At 47.4% G+C, this 22271-nt stretch overlaps 6 protein-coding genes across 6 annotated transcripts; 3 read left to right on the top strand and 3 right to left on the bottom strand.

Annotated features, from left to right (window-relative positions):
- Positions 1-3069: 3069 nt before the first annotated feature.
- F5147DRAFT_657963 (uncharacterized protein) lies at positions 3070-5599 on the bottom strand (the record flags this gene model as incomplete). Its single annotated transcript, XM_041434356.1, has 11 exons — positions 3070-3115; positions 3171-3621; positions 3672-3714; positions 3756-3846; positions 3902-4006; positions 4069-4478; positions 4544-4759; positions 5043-5116; positions 5211-5299; positions 5372-5420; positions 5443-5599. 11 exons carry the CDS (start codon positions 5597-5599, stop codon positions 3070-3072), a joined length of 1731 nt encoding a protein of 576 aa, XP_041286531.1.
- Positions 5600-5797: 198 nt separating this feature from the next.
- Positions 5798-6644, top strand: F5147DRAFT_748144 (uncharacterized protein; the record flags this gene model as incomplete). The annotated part of the gene is made up of 4 exons (XM_041440025.1): positions 5798-5986; positions 6043-6221; positions 6266-6545; positions 6573-6644. 4 exons carry the CDS (start codon positions 5798-5800, stop codon positions 6642-6644), a joined length of 720 nt encoding a protein of 239 aa, XP_041286530.1.
- A 2-nt stretch (positions 6645-6646) lies between these two features.
- Positions 6647-8443, top strand: F5147DRAFT_657962 (uncharacterized protein; the record flags this gene model as incomplete). The annotated part of the gene is made up of 6 exons (XM_041434355.1): positions 6647-6957; positions 7036-7223; positions 7276-7375; positions 7424-8112; positions 8169-8258; positions 8280-8443. The coding sequence occupies 6 exons, from the start codon at positions 6647-6649 to the stop codon at positions 8441-8443; spliced, it is 1542 nt and encodes a 513-aa protein (XP_041286529.1).
- Positions 8444-12072: 3629 nt separating this feature from the next.
- F5147DRAFT_840840 (uncharacterized protein) lies at positions 12073-14818 on the top strand (the record flags this gene model as incomplete). The annotated part of the gene is made up of 8 exons (XM_041444324.1): positions 12073-12096; positions 12148-12266; positions 12319-12332; positions 12366-12562; positions 12612-12775; positions 12837-12959; positions 13784-13955; positions 14015-14818. The coding sequence occupies 8 exons, from the start codon at positions 12073-12075 to the stop codon at positions 14816-14818; spliced, it is 1617 nt and encodes a 538-aa protein (XP_041286528.1).
- A 443-nt stretch (positions 14819-15261) lies between these two features.
- F5147DRAFT_780043 (uncharacterized protein) lies at positions 15262-16292 on the bottom strand (the record flags this gene model as incomplete). The annotated part of the gene is made up of 5 exons (XM_041442395.1): positions 15262-15531; positions 15584-15592; positions 15643-15753; positions 15809-16017; positions 16076-16292. The coding sequence occupies 5 exons, from the start codon at positions 16290-16292 to the stop codon at positions 15262-15264; spliced, it is 816 nt and encodes a 271-aa protein (XP_041286527.1).
- Positions 16293-19737: 3445 nt separating this feature from the next.
- Positions 19738-21754, bottom strand: F5147DRAFT_823190 (uncharacterized protein; the record flags this gene model as incomplete). The annotated part of the gene is made up of 2 exons (XM_041443762.1): positions 21480-21754; positions 19738-21429 (listed from the first exon to the last, which is right to left on the bottom strand). Exons 1-2 carry the CDS (start codon positions 21480-21482, stop codon positions 19738-19740), a joined length of 1695 nt encoding a protein of 564 aa, XP_041286526.1. The 5' UTR covers positions 21483-21754.
- Positions 21755-22271: the final 517 nt, after the last annotated feature.

Here is a 22271-nt window from a genome sequence, read left to right as displayed (position 1 = left end):
CGTGGATAAGGGGTTCCAGGGCTGTGGGGACCGTTCGGGGAGTTCGTCCTTTCTCCTAGTTTTACGTCTTCTCGGACGATCATAGTTTTAGGTCGTTACGGACCGCTGTGCAGTTTAAAGCCGTGCCGGGCTCGTCGTAGTTTAGTCTCTTTGCGGAGATTTCGTCGAAGTCGTCATCTGGGATCATAGAGAAGTAGTCGGGAAATGGTATTCGTGGTGGGGGGTCGTGCGTGAAACGAGAATAAATCAGGGATTTTACCCCCTCAATAAGCCGTTTAGTCTACCATGACTAATCTTCAGTCTAAAAATCGAGGCCGTCGTCAGGGCCTTCGTATTCGATGTCGTTTCCTTCTTCATCAACCATGCGCCAGTTGTGCGTCGATGGTTCTTCTAAATCCAACCATATATTTTCAATGGGATTGGAAGCAGGGTGTGGCGCGTAGAGCGCCCGAGGTTCGGAAGCGAGCGTTATTGCTTCTTCGCTTCGGTCATCGTCAGATTCCATATCTGTGAAGCGGACAAAGTGCGGTCCGACTTCTTCTTCTTCCTTCTTTACAAGACGAGCAAACTCGTCAGGGTCATTTTCTTTCAAATCCTTCAGGCTGTGGGCCTCGTTTATAAGACGAACACGTTCTAAGAACATGTCGAAGTCTGAGTCAGAAGACTGTTCTGGTGCGGGCTCCCGGTGTTGCATCATTGCATCGATGTTATCGGCGGGGATCTCCGCGGAAGGCATGGAGAGGTTCAGGGAATTCGGGATGGGGTTTTCATCGGCTGTGTCGGTATCATCAGCCGGGCTTTCGTAAAACCTGAGTTTCTTGGCTTCAGGTGGTTCTGCCGTCGACACGGCTCTTCCTTTTCCGAGAACGGAGATCGGTTCTCCGGAAAATTCAAATCTAGAGGTTGTCTGAGTTTTTTCTGGTTCAGGGGCCAGTCTGGGTGCCTTCGAGATAGGCGGTTCTTCTGTCATAACTGCACGTCCTTTTCCGAGGACTGATGCAGGCTCCGCCGAGAATCGATAAGGTTCAGGAGTCTCTTCTTTCATCGGCTGAACAGCCGGTACGATCTTCTTCGTGGGTGCGTCAGGGATGATATAGTCCGTGATTACCGCAGGTCTTACGACCTTCTTCTGAGTTGTCTCCGGATCAGTGGCCGGTTTCTTCTGCTCAAACCGTTTTGCCGCGAGGTCAATACGGGGCATCGAATCTTTCTTCACGATTTTCGAAGATCGTGCAGTGGGAATAGGGAGTTTCACGGATGGCGGGTTTCCGTGCGGTTCTTCAGGAACCGGTACAATCTTCGTTGTTGGTGCCAAGCTCATAGAAGCGAGGCCACTGGAGAAGGCGCGGGGAGTGGTCGGGGAAACGGACCTTTTCCTTTTCTGTGCGCCCTTCTTTTCTTCTTTCTGGAAGAGGGGCGTCTTGCCGTTCTTCTTCCGGTCGGAGTCTATTTCTTTTTCCTTCTTTCGGGAATCTACGGTGCTCTTAAGAGTCACCGTGCCGTTCGTCCAGTTGATGGCGGGGTTGTGGCTGATAAGCCAGGGTTGTCCAAGCATGAGCTTCTCTTTCGGAGTAAGCTCGGCAAGGTAGAACCGTTCGGTGCATACCCGTTCGTCTATCTGGAAGGAGAGGGTGCAATACCTCTCAATTGGCTTCTTTCCGAAGCTGGATCCGTCAGCGTTAGAGAGTATGAAGGGCTTCTCTAGCTGGTGCGACGAGATTCTGTGCGTTGTGCAGAAGTCCTTGTTGACAAAGGACTGGCACGCCCCTGAGTCGACGACCATAGAAGTCGCGATGGGGGTTTCTCTCGTTCTGGTTATCAGGGTGGCGTTCACCCGTAATTCGTTCTTCTTAACTCCGGTTTCTTTGACAGATTTCAACCGGAGGTCTTCTTCGATCATCTTTCTCCGCGGGGTTCTGGGCCATTGGGGGCAGTCCGCGGCTTTGTGGCCAATGACGTGGCATACAAAGCATCTTTTCTCGTTCAGGAAGATACGAGTTTCTTTTCCCGTAAGGTGGGAGGCGGCCAGGGTGTTTCGGGAAGTTGCCATATTGGAGATGGTTATCTTCGATCTTCGTAGTGTTCCGAGCAGGAAGTTTTCTACTGTGACAGCGGTTCTTATATTCTTGCGACTGGTCAGGCCGGTACGTTTCGGGGTTTCTTCTACAGATCTTCGGTAGCGTTGAAGATAGGTACGATCAGGGATCTGGCGTCACAGATGGGTGACGTGCGAGTTGGACTTTAATCTTTTGTTACGACAAACGGTCGTGTGCGACTAGGATGATCTAAACAGCGACAACCACGACAGTGGTACCGAGTGCTGAGAGTCGTCGGCCTTTACAGACAAGCAAAGGTTGCGTACTCGAACGTAGCTCGTGGTGGTTAACGAGGGGTTACGCTGAGATGATAGCAGGGTTTACAGACAGTGAGAGGCGTCACTGAAGGTACGAGTCGATGTCGAGCAGGTAGCTTTAGCGGGACAAGGAGTTCAAGGATAAAGCTAGTTGATTGGACTAGTTTCTGGGTAGTACCTAGTAAGATTAAAGTAAGGAACATCTACTTTAATCTTCGACCTTATATAAGGCTACTCTATCGTATCTAAGCTCAGCCTAAAGCTGGGTTCTAATATGCTTATCTACATGAGTCAGAGATAGCGTCCATGAGGCGGGCTTCTATCGTAGATAGCGTCCATGCGGTACGCTTCTATCAGAGATAGGATCCACGTGGTATCCTTCTATCAGTACACGAGGCAACACGAGGCTTGCCTTCTATCTTGATAACATAAATAGGTCTTCTAGACCTATGTCGTCATGTCTATGTCACGTGCGGTCCAGACCGCTGACTAAGCCGGCAGTTGCCGCTTATCGTCTCTCATCTATCATCATCTATGGAGCTGGTGAGACTCCGGTGTCGTCTATCGTCTATAGCCGTGCGAGTGGCAGAGGGCTGTCTGCCGGCGGGGGACTCGTGCCATGTTACTGTAACACCTTATGTTGGCACTTTTGTAGCTTACATAATCAAGTTACCTTTTCACCAGTTACCAGTATGAGTCAGAGTCTTGAGCAGTTTTTATGATATTTCCTCTCCTCTGAGCCTTGAGCCTGGTCCAGAAACCCTTTAGGGTCGAATAGCAGCTAGGTTCTGCAAGACCCAACATTGTTCAGACTCACCATCTGAATTGTTGTACCTTCACCGTCCTGGGTTTCTTCAGCAGATGTCTCCCGTCAGCCAAGTCATCATCCACATCATCCTCAGTATGATTAGTGGCACTCTCCTTATCACTCTCGGCTTCTGTCGACGAATCCCGAGGCCTTCGGATGGTAACCCTCTGCTGCTTTCTCACTATATGAGTCTGAGGAGAGGGCGACTTGCCAGATATGACAGATGGTACCATGTCCCCATCATTGTTCTTCCATGCTTTGAACAGAAATGTGGGACCTTTGCCTGTTTCCTGCCGAGCACACCAGAAATGGAGCAAGGCAGTCGTGTCCCAATTTTGCAGCTTCGAAGGCTCCTTCAAGTTAACATCCGCCGGAAGATACGTCCGGGCCACGAAGTCATCCTGACTTTGTACAATGGCACTCCATGGCACAACCGCCTTGTCCTTCCCGGAACATATCCCTGTGTCCATGCATTGAACAATTTGTCAGATGATGTGACGAGAAACTCACGATAGTGCGATGTAAGAAAGGCCCTCACTATGGCCTTCTTCTCCTCAAGTGTCATGTCCATGATGTTGGGAAGGAGTGGCATACCCTCCCCGTCCATTTTGAGTTCGAAAGCTGGTTTTCGAATTCTTTTTCGACCTCCCTTGACCTGACATCCTCCATCCCATGCCACTGGAGCCTATCATTGTGATGCTCAACATGTTCAATCTGGTATACATGGTTCAAACACTCACCGAACTGTTCCTGCGCTGTACTCCTGCCACACTGGCTCAATGTCCTCCCAGTCCTTCGTCTTCATGAAGCTGTCCCCATTTCCTAAGGCCTTGTTATCATCATGCCTGCATGAATATTTTGAGATGAAAGATCTGCGTCAATGGATAAATGTACTCATATCCTGAACAGCACCTCTCCCTTTTCATTCTTCCAAGCCGACATCACAAAAACTCTCATCCCACATTGCCTCCACATCTCGTTCGAAAAGTGCTCCATATATGCCGGACCCTTCTTACGAGCTACTTGTGCTTGTATCTCCGGAGGCGGACAGTTGTTGGACCACTCCTCCGCTGTTTCTTTTGCCTTCTCCAACTCATCGTCGTCCAATTCAGCCATGACTCTCTTCACCGCCGCCTGATAATGTTTGAACATACCAGGATCTCCTGGCTTTACCCCAGACTCGTCCTCAATCCTCTTCAGCACCTCTTCGCGTTTCTGCTGGTAGACCACCATCCTGGGTGTCCATTTCCTCCCATACTTGATCATGTCCTTCCTTTCCTTCTTTTTCTTGTTGTTGAACAACCAAGTCTTGTACACCTAAGAGTTGATGAAAGAATGTGATGTTGAAAATTTAGTTTTTCAACACAACAAAGAAGCCTCACCTGCTTCCTCTTTTTCCATTGTTTTTGGTCCAACTTAGGAGCAAACAACCTGGCCGCCCTTGCTATGGCAGTGAAAATCGCTCGCTTCTCACTCCTTTTGGCAGCAGTCCACTCAGGAAGGTAGTTCTTCAACTCCAAAATCTCCTTGTCCAGTGAGCTTCTGAGACTGTGGTTGATGCACCCTGTGTCTTCCGGAAGTCGTGTTGGTGGAATGACCTGTTCTTGCCATAGTGAATCAGAATGCAGAAAGGGCTAAGGATTTGCAAGGTGGAAGTATTAATGAATTGTGCGAAGTTGAACTTTGAGCAAAGCCTAATGATAGGTTAATCAGCCCATATTGGACAAGAAGCCATTAATGGAAATGAATTTGTAATGAGCCAACAGGACTGCACCACATCATATTGCAATAAAAATTCATTACACCTGAGCTGATGCCTTGCTTGCAACATTAGTAAAGAAGATGAAGATAGGTAGATGCACCCCAGTGCAAAAATCTCACAGGGTGGAAGCAAGGGGCAGCAAAGGTAGGAAGACTTGGGTCAAGGTCCCACTTGCAAGCACGAGGCGACATGCCTACAGGTCCATGCCTAACTCTCCCCCAGAATCACCAACAATTCAGCCTGTTGAGGCACCACCTCCTTGGGAAGACTTTCCTGACAATACTTACGAGCAGGACCAAGGCTCATTTGAGCCTTTGCAACTCCCAAAAACCATGGCAAGTTCATGTACAATGTTGGAGTGTCATTCAAACTATGGCTAAGCATTCAAAAATACAGAGTCAAAATGACTACCTCAGGCAATGGCTGCCAAGGCAGGAATCATATCTACATCACCTCCTCAATCGAGAAGCTCCACCAGAAGACAGGAGATGCATCATCTGCCAACAGGATGGGGTGTACAAATGTCAAGATTGTCTTGGTGAGCCACTCTATTGCACGGGCTGTTGCAGGAGTCAACATCAGTAGCAATCCTTTCCACTGGATCAGTCAATGGAATGGGTGATTCTTCGAGCGGAGTTGTCTCGCTCATGTGGGACTCATTATACACCTTGGCCATGATGGCAAACAATGTCTGACGGTCACCTGATCGGTGGAATTTGTTTGAAGAAGATGAACCTGAAGACCTGCTCGAGCCTGAAGATCTGCCATTTGTGTCCAGACCCTGAGTTCCAGCCAAAGGAAAACACCATGGTCATTGTCGACAAGTCCGGAGTTCATCACCTGGAGGTTCGATGCTGTGAATGTCCTGAATGCCATGAGTCCGGACATTCAAATGTTTCGACATGGATTTTTCCCTGCATCTTTCAACAGGCCAAAGACTGTGTTCACCTTCAGAGTGCTCAATGATTTTCTACTGGACAGCCTTGAATGCGGCACCTCGGCGATGAACTATTACAGCAAGCTCCGGCGAATGACCTCCAGCATGTTTCCACACCTTGTTCCGGTAATGCCTTACCCTCTTCATCTACTGGACATCATATTGACAAAGCACATTGCAAGGACCGATACAGAGAGCTCATGAGGGTCGCTCGACAGTGGAGGCAGTTGAAGACAATGAAATGGCATGGCTTTGGCCATCGTTCTGATAATCCGAGCACAGGAGAATTCGCATTATTTTGCCCAGCATGTCCTCAGCCTGGGATTAATGTGCTGTTGTCAGAGGATGAATCACTTGATGAGTGAGTCCTATTCTCAACCAATGTGGCCTCCATAATAATACTAGCGATCCAAGCTGGAAATACACCTGGTCATTTGTGATGGACGGAAATTTCAAAGCAGAACATCTGCATCCCATTAAGCCATTCAATAAAGTTTGGCTGTCCGATGGGCTTGGATTCATGGTAGGAAAGGACAGGTATAAAATGCATCTGGCAGAGGCTGCTGACATGGTGGAAAAATCAAGCTGCAACAACCACCGGGCAGTAAATCAAGCTAATGCTGCTCGGCACAAGTTGGAGTCCACTGGTATCGGGGGAGTTGCCTGTGCCAGACACGGTTGCTTTGTCCCTCACTCCATGGTGGATTTTCAGAAAGGCGAAAGGCAAGCCACATCCACCATTCCGCATTCACGAGTTAACCATGGGTCACTTGCAGACAAATGAACATGGACTATGCCCTTTGTGAGGCTTCCTGGCACAACATGGAAGGCATCACCAGGGCTGTCACCTTCTATGATATTAATTGTCAATACAACAAACACTTTCGGGTTCGGGTGGATCAAAGTCGATTTCTAGAAATGGCACCACAACTAACCATCATTCCCGGAATTGGGTTGTGGCACGTTCATGGCCATCAGGACAGCTGCTATGTCCGATATGCTTCTAACTTTATTAAAGGCATTGGTCGGATCGATGGAGAGATCATGGAGATGCTATGGGCACGGCTCAATCTGATCTCCCCTGCTGCTCAGGGAATGTCATCTCCCCACTGAAAGGAATGCCTTGATTATCAGATGAATGACTCCAATTTCTGCAAGATGATTCACATGAAAAGGACTTTATGCCGGAAATACAAGCTGGTGAGGAATGGCATCTCGGAAAGTGGAAAGGCATTTGACAGACTCGATGAAGCAGCACCCTCACATTTGAAGACAGAATGGTTAGCCAGGGAGAGGATAGCTCAGTCAAGCAGATTGAATGATCCTTTGATGATGGATGAATATGAGATCAATATAAAAAAGGGTACATTGAGTTCCATTGTCTCCATCGAGGTCTGAATTAATATTGCACTCAGCACCTAGCAAAAAGGAGATCGAACTTAGATTATTAGAGGAGGGTAATGCCCGCAATGCAGCACCCTCTCGCAGATCTGTGGCGACATGGATATCAACAGGGTTAGCAATTGAAGAGGCTCAGATTGCATTGCTCATCGAGGTCTGAAGGATCGGAAGAAGATCCACCGAGACACAGAGATTAGACATCGCCCATCAACACGATCGGCTCCAAGGCCAGATAGATGGATTTGCTCGGTCTGCTCTAACACATCTCAGGGAGGGATTTGATGCAGATGATGAGCCTGAGGACTTGAATGTAGACATTCTAGATGATCTCGATGATGACCCGGCGGATTTCACAGAGACATCTCATACATGGACAAACTCTCCCGAGCTCACTGTAATCCTGTTGCCATCAAACCTGGGGGTTGATAGATGCAGACAATGCATGGCAGAGGATCTGATTCCCCTGGAGATGTCGCTTCATGAAGGGCAGGCCAATGATGCCCTTCACAATCTCCACATTTACCTTTGCAACAAGGTCATCCTGTTCCGAACAACCGTTAGGCAGGCCAAATCCCAGGCCCTGAAAACTCGAGCTTGGTCCCAGGTGACGTTGGTGCAGCAGGCAGTCTCCCTCCATGCCAACATATATGCAAAGACCAGGAAGCAAATGATGAAACTTGAGCCGGGACAAGACCAGCTTCAGAAATACAAACCCCTGCTTTGTGAGCAACTCAAAATCAGCACTGCAGTGGGCAACCCAAATGCCCGAGGTCAACGAAATGAATCTTTGGCTTGGTTTTGGTCTGTTGAAGTCGACCTCGGGGGTCCTGATCAATCTTGGAATGAGGAATGTGAGTTCCTGCTTGCATGTCATATCCCGTGGTTACCTGACTGGACCCATGCCAAGTTTACCGAGTCCATTGGCTCAGGGCAAAGGCACTACGAGATCGATGGAGGGAAGAAATGATATTGGTCAAATTGGAGATGGATTGGACATGTAAGTTCTTTTTGTGGAAAGCAACCCAATGGGGTGACCACATGCAGGAATCATTGGAGAAACACCTTCCGGGTCACGGATGCTATGCCGGAAGGCAATCCCAAATGTATTCATTGCTTGCACAGGATGCGCAGGCAGCTTTTCAAGACCTACAAAATGTGTTGATAGAGGCTGGAGATGAATGAACATTGTTTTCTCATGAAGTCCCTTTTTCCACATACATAATTGAGGCCCGGGAATTGTCCGGGTCAGCCCATGTCAGAGTTTGAATTTTGTATCCATCCATCAGTGATTCTTATATTCACATCTTCACCATCTTTCACTTGCATTGCCAGCGCCATAGTCCTGTATTAGCCATGCCTGCAACTCCTGCATCCACTTCTGGCACTCTGAATGCCGGAAGCCATTACTGACCCCTGAAGCTGAGCCTTGCAACTATTTCCTGCACATTGGCAATGGCTGGATCGCGGGTCCATGCATGCATCTCTCAATATCGGATGGAAGCTGCCAACAATGGTCTATCTTCTGACCGGATCAAGTATTTTAAAGCCGGGCTGCAATGGGAGATGAATGTATGTTACCACTGCCCTGATGACTTTGTTGGTCAATGCTAAGAATTTGAGCAGACTTTTGTCACACCACTCCTGCAGTACTCCGCTTCACAGAATATTGTGTTGGTTCTTCCGATCCCTGTCGCTTATATCCTTAAGTTGTATCCCATGCTAACCTGGAACATGGTTCCGGACAATGTCTTTTCATTCCACCTCCTTTCATTTCATGATGAGGCAATTGCAGGACATCCGTTGTAGGGATTCATTTCTGGCTGGGCTTGCAGAGACTGTTTTTACCTTAGTGTTAAGTCGGGATATCCGGAGAAATTTACGATTAGCTAATGTATATTCTGTAAAAGGGATTTGTCTCAGATTCGTTGGGAAAAAAAGGGAATCCCACATCACGTGACATATGGTTGGAATTCTGCATTGTCCTGCCGCCGCATTGTCCTGCCGCATGATCCTGCCGTAACTTTTCGTCCTAGGACGAAAAATTATGGCACGTTGCATTGAAAGTCTGAAGGTACATACTAAGTGTAGAACATTAAATTACCAGTAATAGAAAATTGCGAGCATTAAAGTATCAATACAAATCACTGACAAACCAAGCAGACTCCTCAAGTTCTGCAGTCAAATCACCATCTGGCAGATGAAGCAGACTCCTCAGGTATCAATATATATATATATAGTATATGTTGGGATATAAAACATCCGCCAGGCACCTAATCATGGAAGCAAAAAAAAATCACAATGTTGGTGGGTGCATCCACACCCAGCTGAGAGCCTGCCCGAAAGTCTGAGATTTACAAAATTTACAAAATTTACAGTGTATTTCTCCTTCTCCCGCACTTTACTCACTTTACCCACTCAAAATCGCACTTTACAGTACTTTACATGTAACTACGTCCTTCAAGCCCTCCTCCTCTCGCTCCAACTCATCCTACACAGCTATCATAAATGGGTGGCTTAGGTGTCACGATCACGTGACTTCACCTTCCTCCGCTGTGCAACTCTTCAGTCCCTGCCATGCACAATACCACTGGTGAACGCCTCCAACAACATCAACACCTCTCCTGGAGAAGGTACTTTTTTATTTTATTATTCATTTGTGGTTCCCACTTGTACTTTACAGGGCCTCAGGACTTTATGCCAACAACAAACAGTTGATTGGTGATGCTGCCCAGAACCAGGCCACTATGAGCCCCCACAACGTGTAAGTTTTGACCTCTTTTTTCCATTTCTTGTGCTAACACATCTTGGCAGTGTATTTGATGCCAAGGTCCAGTCGGACATCAAGCACTTCCCCTTCACTGTTTTCAACAAGGCTGGTAAGCCTCACATCCGAGTGGAGCAGGAGTTTTCTCCCGAGGAAATCTCGTCGATGGTTCTTCTTAAGATGAAGGAGACCGCTGAGTCCTACTTGGGCTACAATATCAGCGACACCATCATCACCGTCCCTGCCTACTTCAACGACTCTCAGAGACAGGCTACAAAAGACACTGGTACCATCTCTGGAATGAATGTTCTTCGTATTGGTGATGCTGCTCAGAACCAGGCCACTGTTACAGGCATCTGTAACACCTACAGGAGCCCCAGCTCTGCCTACACCTGCCCCCGCTCTACTAGACTCCCCGCGCGGCGGTGCGCCGCCTGCGCCTAGAAAGACAGCGGTCTGGACCGCTATGACCCCGCCCCTGGCGCTATGACCCCGCCCCTGGCCTAGACGGCCTTGTACCTGATCCATGGAGGCTGTACGCCTCATGGTCACCCTAGATCAGCGCATGCATACCGCATGTTGCTTCATGAAGATCCGGAGCGCTCTTGGCACTTCCTGTACCTATGCGCAGCTGCCCTTGGCGCAGCATGCTTGATCAGAGGTTAAGCCTCATGTATCTTATCTGACCTCATGTCTTGTTATCATAGATCCTCGATATACTATAGATTACAGACTGAGCTAGAATACCTATATGTAGCACATATAAGTAGACAGATTATTGTACTTAGACTTTACTTTAATCTACTAGGTTCATCCCCAGAACTTGCTCAACTAAGCCTTACCAGCTTCCTTGTGTGAGACCACACTTCTAAGTCGCCCCCTTACGACTTAGCACGTATCCGCTAGCCCTGTATCTCGACGAGCGCCATCTTACCGAGATCACCGGAGGAACCCTTGATGTTCCGTCAAGCCGAGAACCACCCTCAGCTTCAGTAGGCTCACTCGAGCCGTCGCTGAGAAGACCTATCCTAGTTCGCACACACCGACCGACGGTCAGCGTAACAGCCGCTATGAGCCCCCACAAAATGTAAGTTTTGACCTCTTTCATTTCTTATGCTAACGCATCTTGGTAGTGTTTCTGATGCCAAGGTCCAGTCGGACATCAAGCACTTCCCCTTCACTGTTTTCAATGAGGCCAGTAAGCCTCACATCCAAGTGGAGCAGGAGCTTTCTCCCGAGGAAATCTCGTCGATGGTTCTTCTTAAGATGAAGGAGACTGCTGAGTCCTACTTGGGCTACAATATCAGCGACGCTGTTGTCACCGTCCCTGCCTACTTCGACGACTCTCAGAGACAGGCTACAAAAGACGCTGGTACCATCTCTGGAATGAACATTCTCCATATCATCAATGAGCCCACTGCTGCTGCCAAGTTTTCTCCTGAGGAAATCTCGTCGATGGTTCTTCATAAGATGAAGGAGACCACTGAGTCCTACTTGGGATACAATATTAGCAATGCTGTCATCACCATCCCTGCCTACTTCAACGACTCCCAGAGACAGGCTACAAAAGACACTGGTCCTATCTCTGGAATGAACGTTCTCCATATCATCAACGAGCCCACTGCTGCTGCCATCGCATATGGTCTCGACAAAAAGGTTATTGATGAGCGCAAGCACAAGAAGGGTGAGTGATTATCTTATATATCATCGGCAACCCAGGCTTCCATTGAAATTGACTCCCTCTTTTACTTCTATAGTTCTCTTACTGGCACTCATTTTGAGGAGCTGTGCATGGACCTGTTATGCAGCACGCTCACGCCTGTCAAGAAGGTCCTCCAGGACTCCAAGATTGACAAGGCGGAGCGGCAAGCAGTATGGTCATGCTAACTCCGAGATATTCCAGCATACTCCCGACGTATTCCTCGTATCATTAAGCTCGTGTCTGATTTCAGACTGCTTGTGGTCAGGTGACATTCAAATCTACCCCTTTTTATTCAGCCCCCTTTCAACAAACTTCCATCGTTGTCTACTACCATCACGACTCATCATGGGAATCCGTGGACTATGGGAGGTGAGCTGAGATTTTCTTGCTTTTGGCTGCAGGTACTGATGTTCATTGCAGCGAGTCGCTTTATCTGCTGAAAACCGAACTCTCAAGGAACTTGCAGTGTCAGAGCTGAAGACTGAAGACGTTGAAGGTGACTGCAAGCTCCGATTATTTAAGATTGGGATTGATGCTAGGTATGATGCTTCTCTTCTTTTGTTTGTTCGTCAAACTCACTTATGCTGTTAGCCTGTGGATGCACAGTGTCTGCACTGTCTTTTGAATCAACCATGCAGGAGCTGGAAAGTCGCCAGAGCTGCGGACACTATTCTTTCGACTGCGGACACTGCTGAAGCTGCCACTGCATGCAGTCTTTGTCTTTGATGGCCTCGAGTGCTTGCCTGACAAAGGCCACAAGGCTAGAAGCAGCCCCCACTGGCTCACTTGCGACTTCCAGCACATGCTGGAGTTGTTTGGCTTTCACTGGACTGAGGTATGTTCTCTCTCCTTGTGATGTCTCCGTCTCACCAATATCATACCAGGCCCCAAGCGAAGCTGAAGCGGAGCTGGCTGCCATGAATGTCCACGGTGTCATTGACGCTGTGATGACTGAGGACAGCGATAGGGAGTGGTACCAAGGTGCCAATCGACGGTTCGCGTCAAAGTATCACCAGAGGGCAACTATTGCATTGGAGTTCATTAATCAGTAAGTCGATGCTGACACTCACTCCACTGGCATGCACGCTCACCCTTTGTTTCGTCTCCAGGTACAAATCAAATGAGGCACGCTTCCTCACAGCTTATCCAGAGGCCGAACTGGGGCACACACAGTTGTTGAAGGCTATTAATAAGGCACGCACGGCGCGAGGGGAGCGTGTCTCTCGCAGCAAGTGACATTCAGCGCCAAGGTGGGTATCACCAGCAGTTGCCAAGACCTCGAAGACACTGTCATCGATCCAAGATCTCTCATATATAATTTGAGACTCGCCACCCTTCTTAGTATTAAGACCATAGGCGCTAGCGGCAGTGGTAGGCTTGTTGATATGAAGAATATTCAACCCAGCAATTGTATCAGCATCCTTGGTGGCTCAACTCACTACTGTGTGGGTGACCTTCTCACCAAGAAAGGCCTCCGTGGTCTCCTTCATCTTCATCAGAATCATGGCACTAATCTCCTCCAGAGCAAATCCCATCCCAAGTCCAGGCAAATGAGTCGAAAATAGCGTTAGTTGAAAGATTTGAATGGTAACTGATTTCAAGTCGTCCACTTTCGACACAGGCAAGTGAGACGTTTGGTGTCGAAAACAGTGTTAGTTGGATTTGAATGGAACTGATGAGTTCCCCCCACTCATCATAACTCACGCCATCACAAGAATCTGGTGAGGTCAGCAAATCCCGGCTCGAAAAGGTAATCGATTGGTGTCATGTGCCTCGCGTGGCATTTTGGCTGAGCGCCACCGTAAATTTCTCGACATAAGTTTGCACTTTTGTAGCTTACATAATCAAGTTACCTTTTCACCAGTTACCAGTATGAGTCAGAGTCTTCAGCAAGTTTTGATGACATTTCCTCTCCTCTGAGCCTTGAGCCTGGTCCAGAAACCCTTTAGGGTTGAATAGCAGCTAGGTTCTGCAAGACCCAACATTGTTCAGACTCACCATCTGAATTGTTGTACCTTCAACTGGAGCCCACTGCGAGGGTTTCTTGTGTTTCTAGGCTCTTCCAGCTCTCCAACCATCCCACAAATTCGCCTATTATCCTACCACAGTCATTCCTTATCAGCTTCTCCCACAATTCCCAGTTTTCAGCATCTTCTCCTCCTCCCCAGCGCACTGATAGGTGTTTTTCTCACGCATTTTTCGAGCGGATCTCTCGCAAACTTAGGGTCGTATTCCCCACGTCCGTCCGATCATTTTGAGCCCTGGCTCATCGAATTTGGAGCAGTAGTGGTGGAGTTATCGAGTTTTTGGTGTTTTTGAGAAGTTGAGGGGAGATAAGGGTTTTCTGGGTGCTCAAAGGCCTGTCTCATTTAGCTCTTTTGGCCATTTACCATCCTTCAGTGGCTCTGTCCATTGCCCCAATCCGCTTCTTGATAGGACCAGCCCTTGTTGTCCTGCACCTTACCCCTTCCTCCTCCTTCCTCTTGCACCTCCGCACTTTGTTGCACTTTCACCAGCCCATTTCGCATCGGAACCCCCTCGACCCTATAACCGTTTTGAAGCCCTCATTCATGGCTTTCATTCGCGCCCATCGGCGCCACGATCCGCTGCGCCGTTCGCCCACCATTCGCGTTTTTCGCCGTTCCTCTATTTTATCGCACTTTTACACCATTTTATCTATATCTTTTCACCCCTTCATCGCGCACCTATCAACCCTATACTCATTCTGACCGCATTTGCCGCCGCTGTCCATCCGTTCGATCCGCTTCCCGATACGTCCGCACGTTCCTCCGCAATCCACCATTCTCGCGTTTCTCTCCCTTTTCCACCATTTCCCTTGTTTCTCACTCAATTCTTGACCAAACCTAGTCGACCCTATACTCATTTCGAAGCCCTCGTTCGCCTCTTTCGATCCGTCTACTCCCCCCTCGTCATCCATGCAACCATCATCGCATTTTACATCACTTTATCATCGCTGCTCCTCCAGTACTCAAAGCAAAGTCTGGAGATTATCGTTTTATTGCATTGCCTGACCCTCACTCACTGGCGCAGTTTACCTGGCATACACGTCAAGGAAACAAAAGGTGTTTGAGGACCCCCGAGTTCCAATTATTGAATACCAAGGCTCGCATCCAAATTATTCAGTCCCATATATCACTTCGCAAATGCTCAAAATTGAGTATTGAGGTCCGGATAACTATTGGTACATGGTATTCATTTGTTGGAATGTATATAGGTCACAATGCTTGCTCTTTGTTTGATCTTTCACACGCTGTATGGACCATCCACACTAGCCCATCCACATGATGGAACACCAGCATAAATGTGAACAGAATCCCTCATATACCATGCCCAAGCAATCCGATCCCCTTCCACATCATAAACTCCATGTCTCACAATCCTTCCGGAAAACACAATCATACAGCCGGAATTGTACTTGAACTCCAGCTGAAGGCTTGGCATTGTCATCCGAGCATCAGAATAGTTTCCCACGGTGGTGAGAATGTCGAAGCATTCAGCAATAGACAAATGGTCTCAATGATTGGGGGTTTCCTGATTGTAAATGATGGAGAGGGTGTTAAACACAGATGCCCAGTACTGCAGGGCCTCCGGCATCTGTGGCAGATCCTTGCTTACTGCTATATGTCCGAGGTTGGACAAGGTTCGCAACCCTGCCCAGTACTGCTCAGGATGCATGACCCTGAGTGCCGCGGACACGATGGCTGCTGGCCTTGCAATGGCTTTGAGGATATTCTCCCAGGAAGGTCCCTTCAATGATGCAGATACCTCCAGATCGGACACAGTCTTTGGGATTGGTGAGTATGACTGCTGGAATCACCATCTCATGGGATCCTACCTCGTGTCCCTGTTGAAACCATGCCGGAGATAAATTGATACATCGGGAGTTGCGCCAACATCATCCGAGCCCTGTTTGAACCACTTTTGATTAGTTCGCCAAATGCCATCAGCCCTTACACTTTTTTCGAGGCTTGGAGCGAGCAAATCGGTGGCCTCCCTGATTTCCTTCTGTAGGTTCCATTTGATATTCAATATCCATTGAGTAACAATGTATATTACACACCTGGGTGGTGTCGGTCAGGGTGTCTGGGAGGTACCATGCGATGATGGCACCGGATGCATCGAGAATTGTGGCAGGTTCGTCGACCAACCTTTTGCCTTCATGGCCAGGAGAACACCTCTCAAGCAACCTCGCCTCTCTTTGTTCATTATGCCCGGTGTCCTTCGGGGAGATCAATTTGCTATATCTTGCAATATCCATCTGCATCTGAACTGTCATGCAGGAATTTGAATGATAAAACAAATCTTCCAAATCTGCAGGAAGACCCACTGGGATTTTTATATGCCTTTATGAGTACATCAGCCAAGCAATCACATGCCATCACCAGATCAGTGTCTAGGTTGGGGGAAGGTATGACTGGGCCTCCTCCAGTCTTCTCTGTCTTGAATTTCTGTTCGGTATATTCCGCTGCTTCATAAATCACAGTCAGGGCCCAAGTGCGCCAGATGTTTATGCTATCAGGAGTGGAAGGGGAAGAACCGTTCATGCTGGATGTTAATCTTGGGAAATCAGACACTGAATGCTGGATGTCTGGACTTTGGTGTTAAAGGGGGTGGAGATAGAGAGGATCAGATAAGGGAGCCTGGGATAATTTTGGCTGTCAAAGATGTATTATTATCCATTGCTCAATGAAATACTACCTGATTGGAAGTGTGCTGGTCGACAAATATTCATTTGTCGATTCCCGGGTCCCGGAACTCGGAAGTCAGTATGGTTGACCCAAATTTGGGTGGTCGGAACTTGGCGTCTCGTAGGGCAACACAAGCTTCACACCGCCATGTCAGGAGATCACCTGCTGCTCCGGGAACTCGGTAACTTTGATTTATTACCTCCTCTGAGTACAGTTGACTCACATTTTGGTGGTTGGAACTTGGCTTCTCGTAGGGCAACACAAGCTTCGCACCCCGGATTCCACATTCTGCATGACAACCTACGCACCATCAAAGGCCATGTCAAGAGAGCACCTGCTGCTCTCTTCAGAAACATCTCAACTTCGGTTGGCCATTTAACACCGAAAGTATTAACTAAATTATGTGTTGAGTTCCGGGTCCCGGAACTTGGAACTCGGTACAGTTGACTCAAATTCTGGTGGTCGAAACTTGGCTTCTTGTAGGGCAACACAAGCTTCACACCCCAGATTCCACATTCTGCAAGACAACCTGTGCACCATCAAAGGCCATGTTAGGAGATCACCTGCTGCTCCGGGAACTTGGTAACTTTGATTTATTACCTCCTCTGATTTGGTTGATGTACAACTACCTCAGCTCCATCAAAGGCCATGTCAGGAGATCACCTGCTGCTCCGGGAACTTGGTAACTTTGATTTATTACCTCCTCTGATTTGGTTGATGTACAACTACCTCAGCTCCATCAAAGGCCATGTCAGGAGATCACCTGCTGCTCCGGGAACTTGGTAACTTTGATTTATTACCTCCTCTGATTTGGTTGATGTACAACTACCTCAGCTCCATCATGTCTACAATTATGATACACATGGGCCCACCCATCTATATTTATACCACCCTCAGCCCACCCGTCTAATTAATATGTGTCTGGGCCCACCCGTGAATGTGATAACAAGTACCTACCCATCTATCTCATACACATCTACCTTGATACACCCATCTGCATAATATCCAACTACCTCGGCCCACCCGTCTACCTAATATTCATGTACATCGGCCCACTCATCTACTCTATATATTCCCTGCATGGGCCTACCCGCCTCCATCGGGAATAATTTGCCTCCCGGCCCATTCGTCACAGTCGAGGATATTTTTATCATGGGCCCATGGTCCGCTGGCCCGTATCATACGGGATATTATGCATGTCCGTTCCCTCGTATTATATGGAGATAGGTCACTGTAATATGTGCTACTACAATGCTAACGGCTAGTGTTTACAGGTCAGAGTCGCCGAGACGGCACTATAAAAATGATCACCGGTAAGTTCTTGTCAATTAGAAGATGTCTCAGTACTCACCTTAGTTCCGTCTCAATCCCTGTACCAGAGTCTCCCCTTGAGTCTTTTCCAGAACCCCAGCAAAGCATCCATGCCCTCTGCATCCACCTCCACATCCTCTGTGTCTCATTCAGCTTTGACTGCTGCATCAGCCCTGACTGCTAGATCAGTCCACTGGTGCCTCCTCACATGGCGTCCACAATAACTCGTTTTTGAAGTCATGAACTTAACTAGTGTCTTGTTAATCAATTATGGATGCAATGAATACTTATAATACTTACTACACTTTTTGTACTTGGAGTATCTGAACTTACTTTTACATGCTTATTTGTGCTTTTTCGTACTTGTTTGTCTTGCGCTTCTTTTCGACTTGCCAACACAATGCACCAAGTAAATAAAGGTAATAAGTCATAAATAAGTTTCAATTTTTGAAAAAAAGTTGGGTCAAGAAATGTGCAAATGTACTGATGCAGAGACATGACAGATGTTGATGAGTTCTATAGGCATCGATGGAGTGCAGGAGCACTCGAATGATGGTCACAGTGGAGCCTCAAAGGGGCTGAAGTGGAGCATGCACATGGCGTCAACACCATATTGAAAATTGCTCCATTCTTATAATATGTAGAATAGACCACTTTTTTGTTTGTTTGTGTGACTGCTCCTCCTCCAGGGGCAATTTAACATAGGATAGGGTACAAAACACTTACACATTTTTGCCCCTTTGATGAGGAAGTGTTATATTATATTCAGAACATGTTTGAGAGTATATATGAAGACATTCCCATCTTTATTTGACCCCCTGAAGTGTCCTACATCAATAGATATAGCATATATATAGGAAAACACAAAATATGGTCCCATTTGATTATTTCTAGATGGATAGACTTGAAAAATAATCCCCAGCATATGTTCAACAGTAGGAACAATGTATCAGGAGCCCAGGACCATAGGATAATCCGCTGTTGCATAGTGTGCCCCCCCCCCCTCTCCTGGTGGTTTACACCCTGTGAAAGATTTTCCTGCAGGACTGGACCTTAATTGAGGTGAGGAGTCTATTTCTATGTATATTTGGAGTATATCCATCATATAGCTGGACCAGGACACACATAGGATCTTGCTACAGGAACAAAAACATGGAAAATGATATTTGTGACATTTTTAATGTTTTTAAGTATCTTACTCTTGCATAAATAATCCAGCCTGTTCATATATCATTAGAATAGCATATATACTTGCTTTTTATGACAAGGATCAGCCCTACATAGGGCGCAAATTTGAGATCTGATGTACAGAGGGTATTTCTACTGATAAGGAGCTCATATTGTCAAAACATCGATATTTGATGATCAGACACCTGGAGTAGATTTCCAATACATCCAGTATTATATATATAAATTCACAGGATAATCCAACAATAATTGAGTGCTGAGGAAGTGAAATTGATAAGAAATTGAGTGTGGGAAAGTTCAAAGACCCAAAACATCGAAAATCAAGAGGTGTGTGATCGAGAAGTTCAAGACACTAACCTCAGAAACTTCAAAGACACCTATGCCTACTGTGACTGCATGATGACAGCATAACCAATCACTTAATTTAACCATATTAAGTAGTTGTTCAGTACAAGGACATTGTAACCAAAGCAGAACGAGAATGCAATGTAAAGTGTAGCATGCATGCATGGATGTGTAGGACAGTCTATGTGTAGCTGTTAGCTTTCGTGTTGGCACGTGCAAATCAGATGTATTTATCAATGGCATAGGCTGATTTTACAGAAAGTAGTACAGGTATATGAGGCTTTTTGGGCTTGAACCTGAAGGGTTCACGACCCGAAGCATCATTTTGGAATCTGAAAGAAAGACCATGATGAGCCGTGATTCCCAAAAACTGGAAGGAGCCCTGCGATGCGTTAGGCGCAGCATGGACACCCGTTCAGAAGGAGGAGGGCGAGATAATTGAGTGATTGCTTACCTCTTAGTGCGCCGGAGGCATGGTGTATCTGGTGAAAGGTTCCAGTGCCGGAGATTCTTGGAGATATGGAGCTAATATCAACGCGTGCTTCCGCAGGTAGCCTGTGAAGGCCTCACTAGACCACCTCCCCATGGTTTTTACAACATCGAATGGAATCCCGCGAAGCAGATATTCTAACGTCCCTCCGATTCTCAATCTGTGGCCTTTGAGATCTCCTAGTCTCGCTCTTTTCACTATGCCTCCGATTCTCTTCCAGAATTCGCTTCTAGTGAGCAGCCTCGATCCTTTATTGTGTTTCCACGCGAATAAATGATCTTTGAGTCGCAGGTTGTTCACTTCAAAATGATTCCAGAGAGCTGCCATTGGATCCGCTAAGTTCTCTTGACGCGCCCAGTAAACACCTTCACCAACTGCAGACACTTTCGTGCATGGTAAGAAAATTCTTGTGGCCCGAAAACCGTGCCGGTCTTCAACATCAAATTCTATGTCTGAACGTTTGACGTTGTTCTTCGGATCAAACATTTTGATAGTCTTAACGGTGAGTTCTCCTAGCCTGCACAGAGCATAAAATGCACTCGTTAAGCATGCAAATACAGCTGCGTCCAGGGGAGTTGTTAAGTTGAGGTGAGATCGGATGATTAGGATGAGTTTGACTGTGAACGGTTCGTGTTTGCTTCGCTTGGATGTAGCCGGCGCAAGTTCCACTGCACCTTCTAGAGCTGCCTTTAGTTCGTCTTGTTGAACTAGCCAGGGTTGACCATGGAGCGTATGCCATGCCCTTATCGTGTAGACGTAGTTCATTAGTGTTTTTCCAGAATACGAACCTGCGCAGCTCGAAACGAAGTTCAAAAGTGTTCTTGTATCCACTGGGCATCTCTGGCTTTCTGGGACTTTCCTTTCGTCACAAAAAACGTGGAATACCAGCAGCCCTGTGCCATAACACTCCTGCGTTCCTACTGCCCATGACAGGTTCATGACCGTTAACACTCTTTCTAGATCTTCTTCCAAGATGGCCAAGATTCTCCCGTCTGTGCCCGATGCTGCCCGCGACTCCAACGGAAACCATAACTTTAGTCTCTCTCGAGCTAAACAATGGGGATGGAGTAAAGATGGAATCAGTGTGAGTCCATTCTTGTAAGGTAAAGGAGTTGCGGTATGTGCTGCGGGAATTGGCACTCTGAACTTCGGATTGTTAATTATTGACCCGTTGGTGTTGGTGTATGAAATAGATTGAGTCTCCGTCGAATTGAGGTTTGTTGCTTCATTCTGCATCGGAATGATTATGAGAAGAGAGGTTGCAGGAGAGGGACGAGAAGTCATCCGTGCTGTAGTCTGCTGGGTCTGTGGATACGATGAAGGGGTCGACGATGAAACAATGGAGTTCAGTGGCGATTGGGAGGGAAGGCAGCAAGAACTCCGAACTTCCGTAGATTCCTCTAGATGGTGTGTCCGCTGGGTTTTTCTTACTTTCGACGTAGGTTGGGTAAATTGAGTAAGGTGTGGGGGAATCGTAGATATGATCAAAGATTTGCTTGAAGACAGCGTTGACCGAAGCGTTTCTACTCCTTCCATTACGCCAGCCTTCGATAACACCTTGGTTGTCGCCGTAGACCCTAAAATGTCTTTGCGATCCTCCCAAGCCGATAATGTGTTGAGTAAGCAGTTCGAATCCGACAGCTTTGGCCCATCCGATATCTTTCTGACCGTTGAGGGTTTGCCAACCCTTCCGAAGTCTCCACGCTCGCCATCTGTTCCCAATGACGATAGCAATTCCAACGCCCGAGCTGGCATCTGAGTACGCTGCTGGGTCATGGAGCGACAAGGGCCTAGGTATTGTCCTTCTGACAAATGGGCTCTGGAGAAGCGTTTTCCACCAGGTGAGGTCCGCTTCCAGGGTTTTGACCAGTCTCCGTGGGAGAAAGGGCTTGTCGAAGGCAAGGCGTAGCATAGCCTCTAAGGACGTAAGATGCATGCGGCCTCACGGGATAATAAGTGACGTGTGCAATAATTTACCATATAGTTGCTGCACATCAAGAAGTGCATGTGTGCCACGCTGCTGCCATACCCCGATCGCCGAAAGATATTTCTGTTTCTTCTCCTTGGATAGGTATACGTTATCTTGCGCCAAGTCCCACATAAATCCGATGTACGAGTTAGAATACGCGAAAGGTTTGTCTTTAAGCTCTTCCCATGGGATCTTAAGGTCGAGTGATACCTCATCAATGTCAGTGATGTTGCATGAGAACCGTGCATCTTCAGGTGTTCTCGGTGAAGCTTCTGAAAGATCCATGATAGGAAAGCGACAGTCTTCGTCGAAAACTTCCAATGTACCATCCTCAAAGATATGACCTCCGTACCATATTCTGCCTCCGTCCTGATGCCATCCTTTCGCTGTGATTTCCTGATGCCATTTCCTCCTTTCCTTGTTGTATGACGCAATGTACTCCTTGAGGATGCGTATGAAGAGATGGTCATCGACCCATCTCAAAGCTGGTCCGATGCCTTTTGATCAAAAGATGTCCAGTCCGGCATCAGCA

This window comes from Suillus discolor, assembly GCF_016758755.1.
Source record: "Suillus discolor strain FC423 chromosome Unknown F5147scaffold_97, whole genome shotgun sequence".
Classification (NCBI taxonomy): domain Eukaryota; kingdom Fungi; phylum Basidiomycota; class Agaricomycetes; order Boletales; family Suillaceae; genus Suillus; species Suillus discolor.
This window is presented reverse-complemented; position numbering and strand designations above follow the sequence as displayed.